This window comes from Bubalus kerabau, chromosome 16 (assembly GCF_029407905.1).
Source record: "Bubalus kerabau isolate K-KA32 ecotype Philippines breed swamp buffalo chromosome 16, PCC_UOA_SB_1v2, whole genome shotgun sequence".
In the NCBI taxonomy this organism is placed as follows: domain Eukaryota; kingdom Metazoa; phylum Chordata; class Mammalia; order Artiodactyla; family Bovidae; genus Bubalus; species Bubalus kerabau.
Genome location: NC_073639.1, coordinates 74,698,226 through 74,720,804, shown reverse-complemented (window position 1 = coordinate 74,720,804; position 22,579 = coordinate 74,698,226). Strand labels below are relative to the sequence as shown.

The 22,579-nt window shown below is 53.3% G+C and overlaps 2 gene segments (V, D, J or C); both read right to left on the bottom strand.

The window, feature by feature from the left end:
• LOC129629573 (immunoglobulin lambda variable 1-40-like) overlaps positions 1 to 3,046 on the bottom strand; it is a 52,181-nt gene extending 49,135 nt beyond the window's left edge. Inside the window, 2 exon segments of the V gene segment in view lie at positions 2,639 to 2,852; positions 2,962 to 3,046. Coding sequence covers positions 2,639 to 2,852; positions 2,962 to 3,016 — 269 coding nt within the window.
• Positions 3,047 to 14,607: 11,561 nt separating this feature from the next.
• LOC129629770 (immunoglobulin lambda variable 2-18-like) lies at positions 14,608 to 21,227 on the bottom strand. The segment is given in 2 exon segments: positions 14,608 to 14,945; positions 21,182 to 21,227. Coding segments are annotated over 2 exon segments (384 nt in total).
• Positions 21,228 to 22,579: the final 1,352 nt, after the last annotated feature.

Genomic DNA, 22,579 nt, shown 5'->3' with positions numbered 1-22,579 from the left:
CAGCCATGACCCACGTGGAGTACCTTCAATAGAACTGCGGATTTCACGGGTAAAGGTCACCATCTCGCCATGCAATTATGACAGCTGGCAAGTTCAGTCACAACAAAGTTGGGACACATGTCTCATCATCAGAAATAGAAAAACATGGTGTGTGAACAGGTAGGTGTGGTGAGCATCATGTAAAACTCCCTTCCCTGTGGTTCTGGGTGGAGCCGATGGACGTGGGAGGGAGGAGGGGTGTGGGGGCAACGAGGAGGAGAAGGAGCTCAGACACCTCAAGTTAACGTGTGTGGAAGAGACGGGAAAGTCTTGTTCATTCTTGTTTCTTTGACATAAAAATGTAAATGCTCTTCTTACTTGTATTCATATTAGAATTGCTGCTAAAGTAGCTGTTTAATAAAATTCACATGATTTTTGTCAGAGGTGTTTGAGAACCTCAGCTCATAGAGGTGAAAAATTTATATTCCTACTGAATTCTTTTCTTATTAAATGAACATACTGATGACAGTTTGGCTGAACTTTTGATTTCATATATTTCATGTTACAAGTGTTAACATAAAGTATTACTATAACGGGAAGGAATGAGTAAGGGAGCCACAAAAACTGACACAATATCACTTTCTGTTCTTCAATTCAAAATGCTGAAACTGCCAAATAACACACCAGGGAACGTTTTTAAATGACACAGATGGTGACAGAGCGTCCTTGCCTGCACCCCTCTTCCACGGGGAACACCCGGGCGTTCTGTGGGCAATGGGGCAGCCTCTGCAGGGGTCTCTCATTCCCTGTCCAGGTATCCCTGGAGGTCGAGGTTCCTAATGAAGTTCATTCTTGTTGTATGACCGTCCCTCTGTCCTTGGTTGGATGTCAGGTCTGGGCACTGACCCCACAACAGAGCGGCAAGAACTGAGCGGCAAGCCTGTGGCTCTGAGCTGAGAGCTGCCGTGTCCCCTGGGGCCCAGGTGCAGGATGTCACCCTCCAGTGAGGACCCTGCTGCCCACGTGGGCAAGAGCCAAGGGAGGAGGTGCCAGCCTGCCTGGCCAGGACCCTGAGCTCTCAGGACAGACCCACAGCACCCCCTGCTGGACTCAGACCTCCTCCTCCCCCACTTCACACCACAGCCTCCTGGAAGGGCTTTCTCACACCTGCAGGTGGGTCTTCCTGATGTCACCGCCCAGGGCAGTAGAATGAGTCGCCTTCATCTAGTTTGGGCCTGGTCATTGATTTTTCCGGTACCTAATGAGAGATCCAACCAGTCCATCCTAAAGGAGACCAGTCCTGGGTGTTCATTGGAAGCAATGATGCTGAAGCTGAAACTATAATTCTTTGGCCACCTCAGGCGAAGCGTTGATTCATTGGAAAAGACCCTGATTCTGGGAGGGATTGGGGGCAGGAAGAGAAGGGGATGACAGAGGATGAGATGGCTGGATGGCATCACCTCCTAGATGCACATGTGTTTGGGTGGACTCCAGGAGTTGGTGATGGACAGGGAGGCCTGGCGTGATGTGATCATGGGGTCTCAAAGAGTCGGACATGACTGAGTGACTGAACTGAACTGAACTGAACTGAATGACCTCAGACCCCTGAATGGTATGCTGATACGCTAATGAATTTCAGGATTCCCTGAAGTCTGAGTTTGCTCTGCTGAGCTCGTGGGTTCACTGCCATAACACACCCACCTGAACCTGAATTTCCAGGGTTCAAACACCCAGCATTCCCAGTGGGTTGTGCCTGGTCATGATTCTGTCTGAGTTTCCTTCCCAGCTTGATAGGTAATCAAGGTTGAATTTGCAAGGCCTCCCAGAGCCTTCCCTGCTGACTACATGGCTCTGTTCTTATTTCTCTCTTTTCAAAGAGTATAGGGAGGCTCTCAGGTACAACAAATCTCTTCTTGGTCACTTCCAGGGGTTCTCATTTACCCTTCATCATGGTTCTCATACTACTTCTTTTTGACTCAGATATTTAAAGATGTTTTTAGTCTAATTTTACAATCTTTCTATATTAAATGTTTGATATAAAAGATTATACTTATAAATGGGAATCTCAACCAGGTCTGGGCTTCTGTTTCATCTCTGGTTAGGAAACCCTTATGACCGTTACCTGATCTTCATTGGACATGGTGAGAGGCGGTCACAGGAAAGGCAGGAGCAGCAGCCTGGGCCTCACCTCAGCCCAGGGCCGGCCAAGGAGCTGAAATGTCGTGAATCAGACACAGCTGGATGCTGTATCTCTGGTTCTGACCCGACCATCATGGACTCTGTCCACCAGGAGCTGCCTCGGGCATTCAGGTCCTTCTGCTCAATTTCAGATATTCATATAAAATGTGGTTGCCGAAAGCAAAGCCTTGGTGAGGGGGCAGAATGAAGAAGAACTGAAAGGATTTCCCAGACCAATTTCCTGGTGTGGGGCTCAGACGCCCATTTAAAATCAAACAAACAACAGAAGTGTCTGCACTGGCAGAAGATGCTTCAGCCCGGGAGGCCCGTGACTTGAGGGAGGGCAGGTTTTTGTCTCACTTCCCCCCTGGCCTGGAGCACGGTGCCATTGTCGCTATTACTGTCAGCAGATGCACAGAAATAATCCGCCTCGTCCTCAGCCTGGAGCGAGCTGATGGTCAGGGTGGCTGTGTTCCCAGACCTGGAGCCGGAGAATCGGTCGGGGACCCCCGAGGCTCGACTGGTCGCACCATAGATGAGGGTTCTGGGGGCCGATCCTTCGATCTGTTGGTACCAGCTCACATAATTACCATATCCAATGTTGCTGCTGCTTCCAGAGCAGGTGATGGAGACGCTCTGGCCCAGGGACCCGGACACGGAGGACGGCTGAGTCAGCACAGCCTGGGCCCAGGATCCTGGAAGGGAGAGAGACAGAGATGGTGACTCGGGGGTCCAGGCACGATAGCGGGGAACACAGCATGTGTGTCTTCCCAAGACCCCTCCCCTGTCTCCGCATCCAGTCACCTGTGCAGAGAGAGATCAGGGTGAGGAGCAGAGGGGACCAGGCCATGGTGGTCATGTCACGGTGTCCTGCCTTCTGTGGCCCCACAGCTGAGCAGAGCGTCCCCACACCGCTCCTTCCCCTCTTCATAGGCTTAGAGGGGGAGGGTCCTTTCATGCAAATGACTGGCCTCCCCTCCATCCCCCACAATGCTCTGATCACCTCTGGGACCTGGGTCAGCTTCCTGTGCCTGAGGGAGACCAGTGTGTGATCTGGGGAAGGGATGCGTGGGGCTTGGGGGTGGGATGTCACAGCTGGGAGCCCTGAGCAGAAAGCATCAGGAAGTACCAGGGGGCTCTTCTCTGCTGTCATCCCCTCCAGACACTCAGGAAAGGGCTTGGAACGCCCCCTGGTGTCCTGGCCAAGCACACATCCTGACCTGGTGATCAGAGGTCTTAGACTCAACATTCCCAAATCTGGTCTTGAAATGATACCTTCAGGATGTGTTTGGTTGGAAAACAGCAGCCAACTGTAGCTTACCCTGTAGTGCACGTGAGTGTTACACAGTGGATGTGTGATTTTGAGATTTTCAATGAACCAAAATGTGATCATGGAGTAGTAAAAATCTAAGGGCCTCACTTAAAATAGATGCCTAAATTTAACTGAAGAAAACGTTGTGGTTCAGTCCAACAAATTGTGTCTGACTCTGGCTCTATTTTAATTTTTATTGCCATGGTACTATTTCTAAAACATAATTTTCCTTTTAGATTCTGTTCTTTAAATAAGATCATTTTAAAGACTTTCTGACATGTATGGCATCTCCACTGAAGGATTTTCATGTCGTAGCAGGACGTTCTTTCTGTGAAACAGGGCAGGCTGAGTTATCAGAGCCATGGGTCAGTCTCAGATCTGAGATGAGGGACAGGACATGACAAGGCAGATCAGTTGTTCTCAGGAATCTCAGACGTGATCGTGGGGATCAAACCTGACTTAGGTGTGGTCCAGACAGAGCAGCAGTCACAGCCCCGGGGGCAGAGCCCCAGGACAGGGTCTGCTTTCCCAGCCCAGGGCCCCAGCAGCTTCTCCCGGGCTCACTGTGCATAAAGTCAGTCCCACAGCAGCTGAGCACAGACACTCCTCAGCCAGGAATCATTTCCCTGGTCTCAGGACCAGGGTTTCTCTTCCCTCCTGACTCCTGACTCAATGGGCACACGGGATGGAGTGTGAATGTTCAGGGGATAAATCAGCTGCTGGGGGTGGGGGCGGGTGAGGCACATCATAGGATCCCCTGGGAAATGAGGGGGAACCAGGGGTGGAACAGGGAGGGGTCGAGCTGGGGTCACACCTGAGAGCCGGAAACCTGAGGCTTCTCGGGAGGAAGGGTTAGAGAGGTTCAAGGAGGGGGATGAGGAAGTGAGTGTTGCAGGAAGATCTGGAAACTCGTTCATGACCTTCTAAGAGCATGAGCTTGGTCATCACTGTGGAGGTCAACAGTGTGTGTTTGTAGAAAGAGCGAGGCCCAGAATTGGGAAGAAAGTCATGAATGAGGGGAGTGGGAGGGCAGGCTCTGAGCAAAGAGATGAGGAGGAGCGGGCGCAGGCTGAGGAGAGCTGGAGGGGTGCACGGGGTGGGCTCTGGGGCTCCTCCCCTCCTCTGTTTCTGGGAAGAGAGTGGGGAGTGATGACCACCTGATCCCTTCACCCTCCAATTCTGGGTGCTCAGCCCGGGGTGCAGCTTCACTCCCAGGAGGAGGCCTGGGGGGCGTGTCTCTGAGTCTGTCCCCTGAGAGGAAGCACCTGCTGTCACATCCAACTCAGTCCGCTGAGCCCGGGTGCAGGGCCAGCTCAGGGGACCATGGGGGTGTGTTGAGGGGCTGTCAGTTCTGAGCAGGTGCACAGCGCCCCCTGGTGACGCACCCGGGGAACGTTCACGGCAGTGAGAGTGGGAGCAAGATGCTGCTCAGTTCCTTGGTTCTCAATCCTGTCTGACTCTTTGGCGACTCCGTGGACTCTAGCCCACCAGGCTCATCTGTCCATGGGATTCTCTAGACAAGAACACTGGAGAGGGTTGCCGTTTCTTGCTCCAGAGGGTCTTCCCACCCCAGGGACAGAACCCACATCTCTTATGTCCCTTGCATTGGCAGGCGGGTTCTTTACCTCTAGCGACACCTGGGATGTTTTATGAGAGGAAGCAGGGGCGCTCTTTTTTCCTGTCACCAAACACTCTTTCAATAAACAAATGAATGAATTGAATAGCAATAAGTATTACATGTCTTTGATAGTGTACAGATACTTTTTTGATTTCTTCTATTGTATTTTCAGGTGATTCTGAGTACTTTTTCTCCTTTTCCTACATTTGTCTCCTTTTCCTTAGGACCCAAGAGTGTTTGTATTTGCTCATCAAGTAGATTTGATGATTTCTCCCTAAAATCATCTGTCACCTGATTTCATCATCTCAGGCATCTCAGTGATGTCTATGCCGTCTCATTTCCCTTCATTATTTAGTTTCCTGGTTCTTGATAGAAGTGACGATTTTTACTGGATCTTGGACTGTGTGGAAATTGCTTGTAGAAACTCTGGGTTCCATTTCCTTTTCCTTTAACAGGAGATGCTTCTGTGGTGGAAGCTCAGGGATGTGCGTTCGCTGCCCAGTGACCCAGCAAGGGCGGCACTGACCCCCCTGCTCTGTGCTGCTGACTCCAACCTGGGAACCGGGGGCAACTGCTGTGAGCAGCTCCTTCATCCAGGGGCGTGTGACCACCCCTTGTGTGCCGCTGGCCTAGGGAGGGGAGTCGAACTGAGGGGGCAGCTGAGCTGCAGTCAGGGCACACTCAGTCTGCTGGGTTCCGTGGTCTCAGGGACTCCAGGAAAGGAGGGGCAAACACCTTGCCCCGGGAGCCCCATGGCTGTGGGGGAAGCAGGTTTTTGTCTCCTCCTCTCTGGCCTGAAGCACTGTGCAAACTTTCAAGCCGTCAGCCCATAAGAAACAGTAATAATCAGTGTCGTCCTCAGCATGAACTGAGGTGGTCAGAGAGGCTGAGTTGCCAGACTTGGAGCCAGAGAATCGATCTGGGACCCCTGGGGTCGTTTGCTATTTTCATATGTCAGGAGTCTAGGGGCCTTTCCTGGGAGCTGTTGGTACCAGCTCACATAAAGACCCCCAGTGTTGCTGCTCCTTCCAGTGAAGGAGAGGGTAACCCTCTGACCCAAAGTCCTGAACACGGAGGGCGGCTGAGTCAGCATAGCCTGGGCCCAGGATCCTGGAAGGGGGAGAGACAGACATGGTGACTCTGGGGTCCTGACAGGAGAGCAGGGAGTAGGGCCTGTGAGTCTTCCCAGGGCCCTTCCCCTGTCCCCACATCCAGTCACCTGTGCAGAGAGCGACCAGGGTGAGGAGCAGAGGGGACCAGGGCATGGTGGACACAGTCAGTGCGTCCTGCCTTCTGTAGCCTCACAGCTGAGCAGAGTGTCCCCACACCGTTCCTTCCCCTCTTCATACCCTGAGAGGGGGAGGGTCCTTTCATGCAAAGGATCCCGTGCATCACACTGACCCTCCCAGGCCCCGGGCCAGGTCTCTATGCCTGACAGTGGCCAGAGAGTTGTCAGGGGTAGGGCTCTGTGGGTCTCAGGAGTGGGAGTTCACAGCTGGGAGCCCTGAGCAGAGGCCACCAGGCCTTGTTAGGGAGCTCTGTCGAGGGGCCCAGCTCTGCCTCCCACCACCCAGCTTCAGAAATGGACCCCGAGCACCCTCTGCCCCTTGTCCAGGCCCAGACACACATCCTGTGACCTGGAGAGCAGAGCCCTCAAGGACAGATCCTGCCTCCTGCTCTGTGCGCTGTCCCCTCTTTAGCACCAGGCCAGGTGCCCCTTCTGTGTCCCCCAAGCTCAGGGCCATCATGGGCTCCCCTCAAATCCTCAGGATGAATCTGTCCATGGATTCCATGACTGCTCAGGGGTCAGGACCGAGGGGCATCTGAGATACAAATTCCTCTCAGATCAGGGACAGGTCAGGGCAGTGCCAGCCCTGGAGCAGGAAGGTGGGTCTCCTTCTGTGCAGGACAGCAGGGTCCCTCCTCTGTGGGCCTCCTCCCTGGCGGGTAGAGCCCTCCTTCCTCTGTGTGTCCCCTCAGCCCTGAGGAAGCAGGGGCAGTTCTCTGAGGAGGGGGTGAAGGTGTGGAGAGAGGCCTGAGGGGGGACTCAGCATTCCTAAATGCCTGCATCTTTACTGTGTATTTGAACTAAAGAGCTTCTGGATGAAAGCGAAAGAGGAGAGTGAAAAAGTTGGATTAAAACCCAACATTTAGAAAACTAAGATCATGGCATCAGGTCCCATCACTTCATGGCAAATAGATGGGGAAACAGTGGAAACTGGCAGACTTCACTTCTGGGCTCCAAATCACTGCAGATGGGGACTGCAGCCATGAAATTAAAAGACGCTTGCTCCTTGGAAGAAAAGCTATGACCAACCTAGACAGCATATTACAAAGCAGATACATTACTTTGCCAACACAGGTCTGTCTAGTCAAAGCTATGGTTTTTCCAGTAGTCATGGAAAAGTTGAGAGTTGGACTATAAAGACAGCTGAGCACCAAAGAAATGATGCTTTTGAACTCTGGTGTTGGAGGAGACTTTTGAGAGTCCATTGGGACTGCAAGGAGATCCAACCAGTCCATCCTAAAGGAAATCAGTCCTGAATATTCATTGGACAGACTGATACTGAAGCTGAAGCTCCAATACTTTGGCCACCTGATGCGAAGAACTGACTCATTTGAAAAGACCCTGATGCTGGGGAAGATTGAGGAAAGGAGTAAAAGCAGATGACAGAGGATGAGATGGTTGGATGGCATCTCCAACTCAATGGACATGAGTTTGAGTAAACTCCAGGAGTTGGTGATGGACAGGGAAGCCTGGCATGCTGCAGTTCATGGGGTCGCAAAGAGTCGGACATGACTGAGCTACTGAACTGAACACAACTTACTGTGTGTGAAGCCTTCCACACGCTGGACCCTGTCCCATGGGCTGTCTTATGAAGTGGCCCCTCCTCGGCGTCTGTCCTGCAGGCACAGGGCACCGGCTGCAGGGAGCAGGCCTGGTGATGCTCCTGGCAGTTTTTATTGAGACTCTGAAGGGCTCTGAGCAGCGTGTGTTCCCAGGGATCCTGATACATAATAGCTGTTAGGACCAACCATCCCAAATAGCAGGTTAGAGAAGGAAGAGGTCGAAGTGATTGGTTGGAAGAGAACGGTTGACTGTAGCGTGCCCTGCACTGGTGAGGTGTTGCACTCCGCGTGTGTGAGATTTTAAACAAACCAAATGTGGTAATGGATTAGTGAAAATCTACAGTCATTCCTTAAAATCTGTGCATGAATTAAACTGATGGAAAATGTATGTTCTCTCTTAATTTTTCATTCACAAGGGTACAGTTTTGGAAAACTAATTATGATTGTAAGTTCTTTTTTATTAAAAAGTTCTTTTTAATTGACTTCATAGGTATCCTAGGAAATTTTAATTATCCAGTAAAAATATTTCTACAAAGATATTTGTATTCCTAACTTGTTTGGACTTTGAGTGAGGCAGGGCCAGAACCAGCTCTTTCTGCCACATATTGCCTCTCCACCGGGGAGTGCTTATCTCTGAGCAGCCTGTGAAAACAGGGCAGGCTGAGGTATGGGAGCCATAGGTCAGTTCAGAGCTGAGTTGAGGGAACGTGCGTGACAGGTCAGGTCTGCTGACCTCGGACACTCAGAAGTGACCATAGGAAGATAAGCTGAGTGAAAGGAGGTCCAGGTAAGGCAGCAGTGACAGCCCTGGCCGGGAGGGGATGAGCTGGGGTCACACCTGAAGTCTGGAGACCTGAGGCTTCTCTGGTAGGAGGTCTAGAGAGGTTGAAAGGGAGGACAAGGAAGTGAGCGTCTGGTCAAGGAAGCCTGGAAACCGACCCATGACCTGATAGAGTGACGTTGATCTGGAGGAGGAGGTCACTGGTGAAGGGTTGTAGAGAGGAGCCCAGGATTGGGGAGGAAAGTCATGGATTAGAGGGGTGCTCTTAGGAAAGAGCAAGAGAGGAACAGAAGAGGCTGCAGGGAGAGGGAGGGGTGCAAGGGGTTATTATGTATTCCTACTGAATTCTTTTCTTATTATATGAACATATTGATGACAGTTTGGCTGAACTTCTGATTTCATATATTTCATGTTACAAGTGTTAACAAAGTATTAATATAATGGGAAGGAACGAGTAAGGAAGCCACAAAAACTGACACAATGTCAGTTTCCATAGTTCACTTCAAAATGTTGAAATTGCCAAGTAACCCAACAGGGAACGTTTTTAAATGACACAGATGGTGACAGAGGGTCCTTGCCTGCATCCCTCCTCCACAGGGAACACCCGGGCGTTCTGTGGGCAATGGGGCAGCCTCTGCAGGAGTCTCTCATCCCCTGTCCAGGTATCCCTGGAGGTCGAGTTTCCTGAAGGAAGTTCATTCTTGTTGTATGACCGTCCCTCTGTCCTCAGTTGGATTTCAGGTCTGGGCACTGACCCCACAACAGAGCAGCAGGAACTGAGAGGCAAGCCTGTGTCTCTGAGCTGAGAGCTGCCATGTCACCTGGGGGCCCAGGTGTAGGACATCACCCTCCAGTGAGGACCCTGCTGCCCACATGGGCAAGAGCCAAGGGAGGAGGTGCCAGCCTGCCTGGCCAGGACCCTGGGCTCTAAGGACCAGAGAGTTAAGAAAGAATTAAGAGAGTCCAGCCCCCTGCTGGACTCAGACCTCCTCCTCCCCGACTTCACACCACAGCCTCCTGGAAGGGCTTTCTCACACTTGCAGCTGGGTCTTCCTGATGTCACTGCCCAGGGCAGTAGAATGAGTTCCTTCGTCTAGTTTGGGCCTGGTCATTGATTTTTCCAGGTACCTAATGAGAGATCCAACCAGTCCATCCTAAAGGAGACCAGTCCTGGGTGTTCACTGGAAGGACTAATGCTGAAGCTGAAACTCCAATACTTTGGCCACCTCATGTGAAGAGTTGACTCATTGGAAAAGACCCTGATGCTGGGAGGGATTGGGGAAGGAGGAGAAGGGGACGACAGAGGATGAGATGGCTGGATGGCATCACAGACTCAATGCATGAGTTTGGGTGAACTCCGGGAGTTGGTGATGGACAGGGAGCCCTGGCGTGATGCGATACATGGGGTCACAAAGAGTTGGACACGACTGAGCGACTGAACTGAACTGAACTGTATGACCTCAGACCCCTCAATGGTATGCTAATACACTAACGAATTTCAGGATTCCCTGATGTCTGAGTTTGCTCCGCCTAGCTCGTGGGTTCACTGCCAGAACACAACCACCCGAACCTGAGTTTCCAGGGTTCAAACTCCCAGCATGCCCGTGGGTGGTGCCTGGTCAGGATTCTGTCTGAGCTTCCTTCCCAGGTTGATAAATAGTCAAGGCTGAATTTGCAGGGCCTCCCGCGACCTTCCCAGCCCACACTGCATGGCTCTGCTCTTATTTCTCTCTTTGCAAAGAGAATAGGAGGCTCTCAGGAACAACAAAGCTCTTCTTGGTCACTTCCAGAGGTTCTCATTTACCCTTGATCATGGTCCTCACAGTACGTTTTTTTGACTCAGATATTTAAAGATGTTTTTAGTCTAAATTTATAATCTTTCAATATTAAACATTTGATATAAAAGATTATGCCTATAAATGGGAATCTCATCCTTGTCTGGGATGAGAAACCCATCCCAGACAAGGGTTTCATCTCTGGTGAGAAACCCTTATGACCGTTACCTGATCTTCATTGGACATGGTGAAGTCTAACGTTCTAACCTTCAATTGTTAGAATCCATAGATTTAATGGAGGTGGGTTTATAAGGTCTGTGTCCAAAATAGTGACATTTATCCAATATCATCTCAAACAAGGAAGCAGGGAGGGAAAAAGGGGAGAGATCATGAGGCAAAAGAGGAGGAAATGAGCAAGTGAGGAGTCTGAGAGCCACATCCCAATGGGGAGGGTCTCCCAGTACCTGGAGAGGAGGGCTCTTCAGGCAGCAATCCCCGTGGAAAGGGAGGCACCCAGCTTCCCTAAGGGTCAGGGTTCAGGGCAGAGCACAAAGCCTGGAGCAGGAGAGGGACATGCAGGGGGTGGGAGAGGCCCCCTGGGGCTCCAGGGCACAGATGCTGGGCTTCTGCTTCCTCGACATCCTGCCCACTACCTGTGAGGGACCATGTGTATCTGGGCACCTGGGCATTCTGCTTGTATTTGGAGACCAGACAGAAAAAGAGACAGTTTCGTGGACCCCATAATGATGGACCTGGATGAGGAGGTGAGACTGCCTGGATGTAATAGCACAAGTGACAGCAGAGACCTGAACCAGCACTGGGGACGTCACAGTCAGGGTCAGGGCAGTGATACGACCGACATGGGAGCACAGGGCCAGCTTTCATCAGACATCCCCATCGCACGGGGATTCCCTGTGGCTGTGGTTAGTGATGAGCCGTGTGACAGTGATGACCAGCCTCCTCACCAGGCTGGGGTCCAGAGGGATCCAGGAGGGCGTGAGGACCCACCAGGGGGCAGAGAACAGGGTGAACCCCTGAGTGTCTCACCTCTGTCATCAGTCACAAAGGCAGGGACTTTGCCTGGAATCCCTTGTCATCATTGCCATGGTGATCCCCGTTTCACTGCTGTTCCTTCTACAGGCCGTGGGGCCCTTGGATCTGAGCTCATTGGGGGCGTCACAAGCAGAGGGACACGGACACATCTTGGGGAGCCCCTGCTCCTGACAGTCCACAGACCACCACAGCCCTGAAGTAGAAAATGCTCCAATGGTGTGGAGAGGAGCGGAGCAGAGGGCAGGACAGAGCCAGCACCTGTGGGTCAGGAGAACCACCCAGGGTTTCCTGCCTTCTGTGATGTATCACCGGTGCCCCTCACTCCTCACGCTCTCTGCTCTGCCCCTTCAGGAGCAGGGTTCAAACCCTGGGGGACGATCTGCCTGCTGGGATGGTGCAAGGACTCTGCTGAAGGCGCATCTGGGCAAGCCTCCTGCTCCTGATCTTAAGTGAGGGAGCTCAGCTCCACGGCTCCCTTGATCACACGGATGATCACGGTGCACTTCAGTGGTATCAGAAATTGTTTTCATTTTCTGAAACTTCAGCAAAACTGACTGTACAACTGGGAGTAGACTTATTATGAACCAGAACATACCTTAGGAATTAATTGATTCTGGGGTATTATTTAAGAATTGACAGTTCTCTAAGAACAAGCCCCTGACAGGCTGAGGCTCTCGTCCCAGTTTCCCGTCTACCTGTGTCACTGTGAGAAGCCCTGTTGCACCAGCCTGCACGGTCAGAGTCAGCCTCATCCTCAGGCTGCAGCCAGAGACGAGCAGGAGCCCCATGTTGGCCAAGGCATCTTTGTATCCAGAAAACCTGTGGGGACCCTGGAGCCTGGTTCTTACTGGAGTCTGAATGGTAGGACCAGAGGATCGAGGAGGGCTCGCTGGCTTCTGCTGGTTCCAGTAACAGCAGAGTGGCCAACACTGATGTCACTGCTCAGGGTGCAGGGAGCCACAGAGTCACCTGCGGTCTGTGAAGGGACAGGGATCTCTCCACACACAGGCCCTGATTGCCGGTCACAGGAATCCTCGGTTCAGGGCTGCTGATCCAATGTTGACACCCACAGCAGCACCAGGGCATCAGCTGTTTGTGGTGAGAGAAACCATCAATACACGGGGGTGGACACAATATAGTTACAACTTAGGTTAACAATAGTGAAAGTCACTCAGTCATGTCCGACTCTTTCGACCCCATGGACTGTAGCCCACAAGGTTCTTCTGTCCATGGGATTCTCCAGGCAAGAATACTGGAGTCGGTTGCCATTAATACAACTATGAAATTAAGATTCTCCAAAATACCAAATGAAAATAACAGAGACTCATGACTCCTGAGCGGATCTGAAAATGAGCACGTGTCTGACAAGATGGTGTGATTGTCATGGAGTATTCTAAACTCCCTTCCCCTAAATGACCTCAGAAGGAACGGAAGGACTAAGAAAAGCAGCTGAGGAGGTTTGGGGTGAAAACCTCTGCAGTAAGTGGTGAAGTACGGCCACATATTCTTATTCTCACCGTGTGAAATGAAGTACGACTTTATGTCCATTTCTGAGCTGCTGCTACAGTGTCCGCTTCCCACAACGTGTGATAATTCTGTTCCTTGCTCAGTAGCTGTGTCTGAGGCCCGATTCCACCAGCCAGAGATCCTCACTGCTTGATATGGAGGCTATTAGCAAGTGTCCTCTGATACAGTGGAAAATATCTCATTTGGAGTGTATGAATATTGAGGCTAGGGCAAATTTAAGGCTTAAGGGAAAAGGGAGAATTAGAAGGAATAATGCCACTTATTACAAAATACATCACTGTTAACTGTGGCCCCACAGCCCAGGCAGCCAATGTGCAGACCCCGCATGTGTGTGTGAAAGGGCAGTGACAGGGAGCAGGACAGAGGCATGTGACCTGTGCTCCGTGACCCCACGTGCGGGTGAGGCCGGGAGCTCAGGGTTGGGTCACTTCCCCCTGAGTGAGGCCTCCTGTGAGCACCAGGGCTGAATCCCAGCTGAGCAAGAACAATCAGCCTCGTCCTCGGACTGGGCCCAGAGATGGTCAGGCGGCCCCACCCGACCTGGAGCCCGCCAGCCTCGCTGAGACCCTGCGGGCGGGTTGTGACTCCTGTGCTCAGAGCTTGGGACTCAGCACGACTGACACGGCAGCCAAGTTGCCCCCTTAGTGCGAATAGTGTTGCTGTTCCCAGGCAGGTGAGTGTGGCTGAGAGTCCATGGAGTCACCAACCCTGGCTGAGTCCCCACTGCCTGAGCCCCGAACACCACGAGGGGACAGAGGAGGCTCAGAGCAGGATCTGCTCCCTGTGCAGGAGAGAGGGCCGAGGGCTTGGGGGCCTCCCAGGGCTGAGATGTGCTGACAGACCCCCACCTCGAACACTGAGATAGAGAACCAGCAAACCCTGTGTCCCAAGTAATGGGGAGACAGATTTTCTGTGTCCTTTGAGACCCTCTCCTGGGAATGGGCTGCTGGAGGGACTTTGAAGACAGAGGGGAGAGGAGAAGCCTCCATGCTTGGGCAGACCCCCCGATGGCCTGGACCCAGGGTGGAGCAGGAGCAGAACTTCCAGCAGAGCCTGAGCAGGAAGCCCCTGGGCTGCCCCACCTCCCCCGGTGAGACAGGAGTCCTGGTCTATTCCCCACAGGCTTGGAGCTCTGAGGAAGCCTGAGAGGTGGTCACAGGAAAGGCAGGAGCAGCATCCTGGACCTCAGCTCAGCCCAGGGACGGCCGAGGAGCTGAAGTGTCCTGAATCAGACACAGCTGTACGCTGTCTCTCTGGTTCTGACCTGACCGTCATGGAGTCTGTCTGCCAAGACCTGGCTCTGGCATTCAGGGCCTTCTGCTCAACTTCAGATAATCATATAAAATGTGGTTGCTGAAAGCAAAGCCTTGGTGAGGGCACAGAATGAAGCAGAACTGAAAGGATTTCCCGACCAATTTCCTGGTGTGGGGCTCAGACCCCCGTTTTAAATCAAACAAACAACAGAAGTGTCTGCACTGGCAGAAGATGCTTCAGCCCGGGAGGCCCGTGACTTGGGGGAGGGCAGGTTTTTGTCTCACTTCCCCCCGGCCTGGAGCACGGTGCCATTACTGCTACTACTGTCAGCAGATGCACAGAAATAATCCGCCTCGTCCTCAGCCTGGAGCGAGCTGATGGTCAGGGTGGCTGTGTTCCCAGACCTGGAGCCGGAGAATCGGTCGGGGACCCCCGAGGCTCGACTGGTCGCACCATAGATGAGGGTTCTGGGGGCCGATCCTTCGATCTGTTGGTACCAGCTCACATAATTGCCACTCCCAACGTTGCTGCTGCTTCCAGAGCAGGTGATGGAGACCCTCTGGCCCAGGGACCCGGACACGGAGGACGGCTGAGTCAGCACAGCCTGGGCCCAGGATCCTGGAAGGGAGAGAGACAGAGATGGTGACTCGGGGGTCCAGGCACGACAGCGGGGAACACAGCATGTGTGTCTTCCCAAGACCCCTCCCCTGTCCCCGCATCCAGTCACCTGTGCAGAGAGAGATCAGGGTGAGGAGCAGAGGGGACCAGGCCATGGTGGACATGTCACGGTGTCCTGCCTTCTGTGGCCCCACAGCTGAGCAGAGCGTCCCCACACCGCTCCTTCCCCTCTTCATAGGCTTAGAGGGGGAGGGGACTTTCATGCAAATGACCGTCCTCCTCTCCAACCCCCTCAACGCTCTGAACACCTCTGGGACCTGGGTCAGCTTCCTGTGCCTGAGGGAGACTGGTGCGTGATCAGAGGCAGGGATGTGTGGGACTTGTGGGTGGGAGGTCATAGCTGGGAACCCTGAGCAGAAAGCACCTGGAAGCACCAAGGTACTCAGATCTCATAGCTGCAGACTCACAGAAATGGCTTGGAGCGCCCCCTGGTGTCCTGGCCAGGACATACATCAAGTGACATAGTGATCAGAGCTCTTAGAGTCAACTTTCCCAAAACTGGCTTTGAAGTTACACAGTTCAGGAAGAGTTGTGTGGAAAAAAAAGATCCAGGTATAATTTACCCTGTAGTGCATGTGAGTGTTACACAGTGGATATGTGACTTTGAGATTTTAAATGAACCAAAATGTGATCATGGAGTAGTAAAAATTCAAGGTCATCAATTAAAATAGATGCCTAAACTTAACTGAAGAAAATGTTGTGGTTCGGTCACTAAGTTGTGTCCGACTCTGGCTCTATTTTAATTTTGCATTGCCATGGTACTATTTCTAAAACATAATTTTCCTTGTAGATTCTGTTCTTTAAATAAGATCATTTTAAAGACTTTATGACATGTATGGCATCTCCACTGAAGGATTTTCATGTCTTAGCAGGATGTTCTCTCTGTGAAACAGGGCAGGCTGAGTAATCAGAGCCATGGGTCGGTCTTAGATCTGAGATGAGGGACAGGACATGACAAGGCAGATCAGCTGTTCTCAGGAATCTCAGACGTGATCAGGGGGATCAAACCTGACCTAGGCATGGTCCAGACAGAGCAGCAGTCACGGCCCCAGGGGCAGAGCCCCAGGACAGGGTCTGCTTTCCCAGTCCAGGGCTCCAGCAGCTTCTCCCGGGCTCACTGTGCATAAAGTCAGTCCCACAGCAGCTGAGCACACACACTCCTCGGCCAGGAATTATTTCCCAGGTGTCAGGACCAGGGTTTCTCTCCCCTCCTGACTCCTGACTCAATGGGCACACAGGACGGAGTGTGCACGTTCACGGGACAAAACAGCTGCTGGGGGGGCATCACTGAATCCCCTGGGAAATGAGGGGGAACCAGGGGTGGACCAGGGAGGGCTCGAGCTGGGGTCACACCTGAGAGCCGGAAACCTGAGGCTTCTCGGGAAGGAAGGGGTTAGAGAGGTTCAACGAGGGAGATAAGGAAGTGATGTTTCAGAAAGATCTGGAAATTCGTTCATGACTTTCGAAGAGCATGAGCTTGGTCATCACTGTGGAGGTCAACAGTGTATGTTTGTAGAAAGAGCGAGGCCCAGAATTGGGAGGAAAGTCATGAATGAGGGGAGCGGGAGGGCAGGCTCTGAGCAAAGAGATGAGGAGGAGCGGGCGCAGGCTGAGGAGAGCTGGAGGGGTGCACGGGATGGGCTCTGGGGGCTCCTCCCCTCCTCTGTTTCTGGGAAGAGGGTGGGGACTGATGACCACCTGACCCCTTCACCCTCCAATTCTGGGTGCTCGGCCCCGGGTGCAGCTTCAGTCCCAGGAGGAGGCCTGGGGTCGCGGCTCTGAGTCTGTCCCCTGAGAGGAAGCACCTGCTGTCACATCCAACTCAGTCCACTGAGCCCCGGTGCAGGGCCAGCTCAGGCGACCATAGGGGTGTGTTGAGGGGCTGCCCGTTCTGAGCAGGTGCACAGCGCCCCCTGGTGACGCTCCCGGGAAACGTTCACGGCGGTGAGAGGGAGCAAGGTGCTGCTCAGTCACTTGGTTCTCAATCCTGTCTGACTCTTTGGCGACCCCGTGGACTCTAGCCCACCAGGCTTGTCTGTCCATGGGACTCTCCAGGCAAGAACACTGGAGAGGGTTGCCGTTTCTTGCTCCAGAGGATCTTCCCACCCCAGGGACAGAACCCACATCTCTTATGTCCCTTGCATTGGCAGGCGGGTTCTTTACCTCTAGCGACACCTGGGATGCCTTACGAGAGGAAGCAGGGGCACTCTTTTTTCCTGTCACCAAACACTCTTTCAATAAACAAATGAATGAATTGAATAGCAATAAGTATTACATGTCTTTGATAGTGTACAGATACTTGTTTTTTATTTCTCCTATTGTATTTTCATGTGATTCTGACACTTTTTCTCCTTTTCCTACACTTATCTCCTTTTCCTTAGGACCCAAGAGTGTTTGTATTTGCTCATCAAGTAGATTTGATGATTTCTCCCTAAAAACATCTGTCACCTGATTTCATCATCTCAGGCATCTCACCAGTGATGTCTATGCTGTCTCACTTCCCTTCATTATTTAGTTTCCTGGTTCTTGATAGAAGCGACATTTTTTTACTGGATCCTGGACTGTGTGGAAATTGCTTGTAGAAACTCTGGGTTCTATTTCCTTTTCCTTTAACAGGAGATGCTTCTGTGGCAGAAGCTCAGGGATGTGCGTTCGCTGCCCAGTGACCCAGCAAGGGTGGCACTAACCCCCCTGTTCTGTGCTGCTGACTCCAACCTGGGAACCGGGGGCAACTGTTGTGAGCAGCTCCTTCATCCAGGGGCGTGTGACCACCCCTTGTGTGCCGCTGGCCTAGGGAGGGGAGTCGAGCTGAGGGGGCAGCTGAGCTGAAGTCAGGGGACACCCAGACAGCTGGGTTCCGTGGTCTCATGGACTCCAGGAAGGGAGGGGCAAACACATTGCCCTGGGAGCCCCATGGCTGTGCGGGAAGCAGGTTTTTGTCTCCTTCTCTCTGGCCTGAAGCACTGTGCAAACTTTCAAGCCGTCAGCCCATGAGAAACAGTAATAATCAGTGTCGTCCTCAGCATGAACTGAGGTGGTCAGAGAGGCTGACTTGGAGCCAGAGAATCAACCTGGGAGTCCTGAGGGTCATTTGCTATTTCCATAGATCAGATGTGTGGAGGCCTTTCCTGGGAGCTGTTGGTACCAGCTCACATAAAGACCCCCAGTGTTGCTGCTGCTTCTAATGCAGGAGAGGGTGACCCTCTGACCCAAAGTCCCGGACACGGAGGGCAGCTGCGTCAGCACAGCCTGGGCCCAGGATCCTGGAAGGGTGAGAGACAGAGATAGTGATTGTGGGCTTCAGGAAGAAGAGGAGGGAGAAGGGATGTGTCTTCCCCGGGCCCTTCCCCTGTCCCCACATCCAGTCACCTGTGCAGAGAGTGACCAGCGTGAGGCGCAGAGGGGACCAGGCCATGGTGGACACGGTCAGGGCGTCCTGCCTTCTGTGGCCCCACAGCTGAGCAGAGCGTCCCCACCTCTCCGTCCCCTCTTCATACTGAGAGAGGGAGTGTTCATTCATGCAAATAACCCCACCATTGCACCCATACTCCACCCCACAGCTCTCTGACCCCTCCCTGGGCTCTGGATCAGGTCCCTGTGTCTGAGGATGCCCAGGGGGTGGCAGGGGCACAGCTGTGGGTGGCCCAGGGTTGGGAGGTCACAGCTGGGAACCCTGAGCTGAAGCCACCATACAGTGCCAGGAGACTGGGCCCAGCTCTCACCCACCAACCCTCAAGAACTGCCCCCGAGCCCCCTGGTGTCCAGGCCCAGATATGCATCCTATGACCTGCTGATCAGAGCCCCTCAGGGACAGATCCTGCTCCCTGCTCTGGGAACTGTCCCCTCCTTAGGGCCGAAATCCACTTTTGTGTCCCCCATGACCTCAGGGCTGACCGTGGCTTCCTCTCAAACCCTTCAGCACGAGTCTGTCCCATGGCGTCCTGGCTGCTTAAGGGGTCAGGACTGAGAGGGCGTCTGGAGGCCATCTCACGTGGAGGGTTGTATAATAAAGAGGAGCCCGGGATTGGGTAGGAAACTCATGAAGCATAAGAGGAGGAGGGGGCCCCGAGGAAAGGGCTGAAGAGGAGCCAGAGGAGGCAGGGGGGAGCTGAGGGTTAGGCTCGGCTCTGGGGCCTCCTGCCTTCTCTGCTCTTGGGGAAGCGGGTAGAGTCTGAAGACCTTGACAGGACGCCCTCTAATTCTGGGTCCTCAGTCCTGTTTGAAGCTTCACTCCCAAAGCTTGAGGGGCCAGGGCTCTAAGTCTGTCTCCTGAGAGGAAGCACCTGCTGAGACCTCCAACTCAGTCCACTGAGCCCAGGGACAAGCCCGGGTCAGGGGGCCATCTGGTGTGCTCGGTTCCGCCAGTTCCGAGAGGGTGCACAGCGCCCCCTGGTGACGCGCTCGGGGTATGTCCAGGGTGGGAAAATGTGAGGAAGGAAAGAGCTGCGTTTTCCAACTAAGAGCCCATCAGTGAGGGGTGCGTATCCTCTGCCCACTGACCCAGCAACCGGGTGCTCTGACCCCACTGCTCTGTGTCTGACGCTGACCCGGGCACCTGGGGCAACTCCTGTCAGCAGCTCCTTCCACCCAGGGGTTTGAGACCACTCCTTGTTGGGCTGCTGCCCTTGGGGAGGGGAGCCAGGCTGAGGGGGTTGCGGTGCTGCGCAGCATGAGGCTCAGCTCCCTGGACTCTGAGGACTTGGGACACCAGGGAGGGAGGGGTGATCGCAGGGCCAACCACCGGCCGCACCTCACATTCAGCACTGATGACCCAGGTGGGGTCAGGCCCAGGTCTTCCTGGCCCCACAGTCACCAGCAGGGGGACGGGGGTGCACACGAGCCTGCTTTCCCCTCGCTCGGTCTCCCCTTGTTGCTGCTCCATCTCCCCACACAAGGCCTGGTCCACGTGCTGAGGAGCCCAGCCATGACCTGGCATCCCGGCCCCCAGGCGGTCGGCCGAGAGTGAGGGGATTTTTGGAGCCAGTTCTGAGTAAGGTTCTTCCAGGAGCATAAGTCCTCCCATGAGCCTCGAGATGTGTCCGTAGACAGCACAGGTTTGCGGAAATTCCTCCCAACTTCCAGTCTTATGCTTAAATAAAGACACAGTTTTCCCCATGGCCTCGGATGTGAATTGTGTTTCTGGGGTTTTGGATTTATCACAATCCAAAAACTGGGAGTGAATGTGTTATGGGGAATTAACATGCCTGGACTGAATTGTAAGACAATTCTCAGGGGTTATTTCCCAATAACAGACAAAGACATACGTCTGGAATTTTGATGTTCCTAAATATTTGGGGAGAGGGGGTAGTTTCTTGTTCACCACAGATTCCTGCCACCAACAAAAGGCTGTGATTCAGGAGCTCCAGTTGGGAAACTGCACTCTAGAAAATTCCACTGGTGGTGCCCCTTCAGGTAAATGGAATATTAATTTGTCTCCAAGATCAAGTTCATGGTGCTGTACATCTCTTAGTGTGATTTGAATGGCAAGAGTCCTAATGGCAGTGGTGGGGGTCTGAGTCTCCCTGTGGAGCCAAGCCTCATTGCCAACAATAGGGGCAGAGAGGGGTCCCCTGGGGAGATGGACACACCGGGGAGAGCTGGGAGGACACACGTGGCCATGAACCACCAGACAGGAGACGGGCCCAGAGCCTCCCTCCCCATGGGGACCCTGACCTGTCCCACCTCTCCTCGCCTCTCCTGCCACTAAGCGCTGAGCCCTCTGAGCACAAGGGCAGGTTTTGGTAGCACTTCCCCCATGGGCTTACATCACTGCGGCGTTGTAACTACCAGTTCCCAGACCACAGTGATAATCGGCTTTGTCCTTGGACTGGGCCCCCAAGATGGCGAGGGTGGATTTGTTCCCAGAGATGGAGCCAGAGAGGTGAGCAGGGACCCCAGAGGGGCGGGTGTTTGTGCTGTAGATAAGCAGTCGGGGAGCCTGGCCTGGGGTTGGCTAGTACCAGCTGGGTAGTTACTGGTAGTGACTGACCCAGGGCTCAGTCCACAGGTGAGGGTGACCGTCCCCCCTGGACACACTGACAGTGCTGGGCTCCTGGACCACAGTCTGAGCATCCACCCCTAAAAGGAACAAGAGAGAGACAGGGGTTGTTATGGAGACAAGGGCCCTCAGACCCTGCTTGGAGGTGCCCCAAGGATACAGAGTCCCGGCCCCTGACCTGAGCCGGAAGTGAGGAGCCCGAGCAGAAGCAGCGTCCAGGCCATGGTGGGGACCCTCCCAGGATGCGGCCTCCTCAGCCTCCTGGGCTGCAGGTGGAGTCCTGGGCCTTTTCATGCCTCCAGCCTGTCAGGAGGAGGAGGGGCCTCATGCAAATCACTTCCTCCTCTCCCTGCCAAGGTCACCTGATGTCCCCATGTGTGGGGGTTCTGAGGGAGGCAGATGCTGGACCTCACTTAGAGCAGGGACAGCTCGGGGAGGAGCCCCTGAGTGATGGGGTGACATCTGCCAGCAAATGTACTCCTGTGACCTTGGTGATCTTGGTCCTCTATCTCCTCCCCGGAGTGTCTGAGGGTGAAGGAGGAGTTTGTAAGTCTTCCTCTGATGCTGCTAAGTCACTTCAGTCGTGTCTGACTCTGTGCGACCTCACAGATGGCAGCCCACAACGCTCCTCCATCCCTGGGGCTCTCCAGGCAAGAACGCTGGAGTGGGTTGCCATTTCCTTCTCTGGTGCATGCACGCACGCATGCTAAGTTGCTTCAGTCGTGCCCAACTCTGTGTGACCCCATGGACAGGCTCCTCTGTCCACTGGATTCTCTAGGCAGGAATACTGGCGTGGGTTGCCATTTCGTTCTAAGTCTTATTCTTTGGCCCAATAATTCAGCCTTTCCCACACCTGAGCCCGTCTTTAGAATACTCTCTGTCTTCTCAGGGAACCCTGAGTCCCCTCTGTGTGGTGCTGTCCGTCCTCCTCCTCTAGCCCTGAGCCGAGCAGGAAATCCCGGAGCCTGTGTCTGCTGTGAAGGGTAAGGGGTGGCCCTTGAAAGCACTCTTTTAAACTGTCTCTTGTCCCAGCGGTGGGGAGACCAGGATGGGAGGTGGGGAGTGGCATGCAGAGCCGCATGGGCAGGCTTAGGGTGACAGCGTCCTGTGCTGTAAACAGCCATGACCATGTGGAGTACCTTCAATAGAACTGCGGATTTCACGGGTAAAGGTCACCATCTCATCATGCAATTATGATAGCTGGCAAGTTCAGTCACAACAAAGTTGGGACACATGTCTCATCATCAGAAATAGAAAAACACGGTGCGTGAACAGGTAGGTGTGGTGAGCATCGTGGACCTTGTAAAACTCCCTTCCCTGTGGTTCTGGGTGGAGCCGATGGACCCGGGACGGAGGAGGGATGTGTGGGGAACGAGGAGGAGAAGGAGGTCAGACATTTCAAGTTAATGTGTGTGGAAGAGACGGGAAAGTCTTGTTCATTCTTGTTTCTTTGACATAAAAATGTAAATACTATTCTTATTTGTATTCATGTTAGGTTTGCTGCTAAAGTAGCTGTTTAATAAAATTCACATGATTTTTGTCAGAGGTGTTTGAGAACCTCAGCTCATAGAGGAGA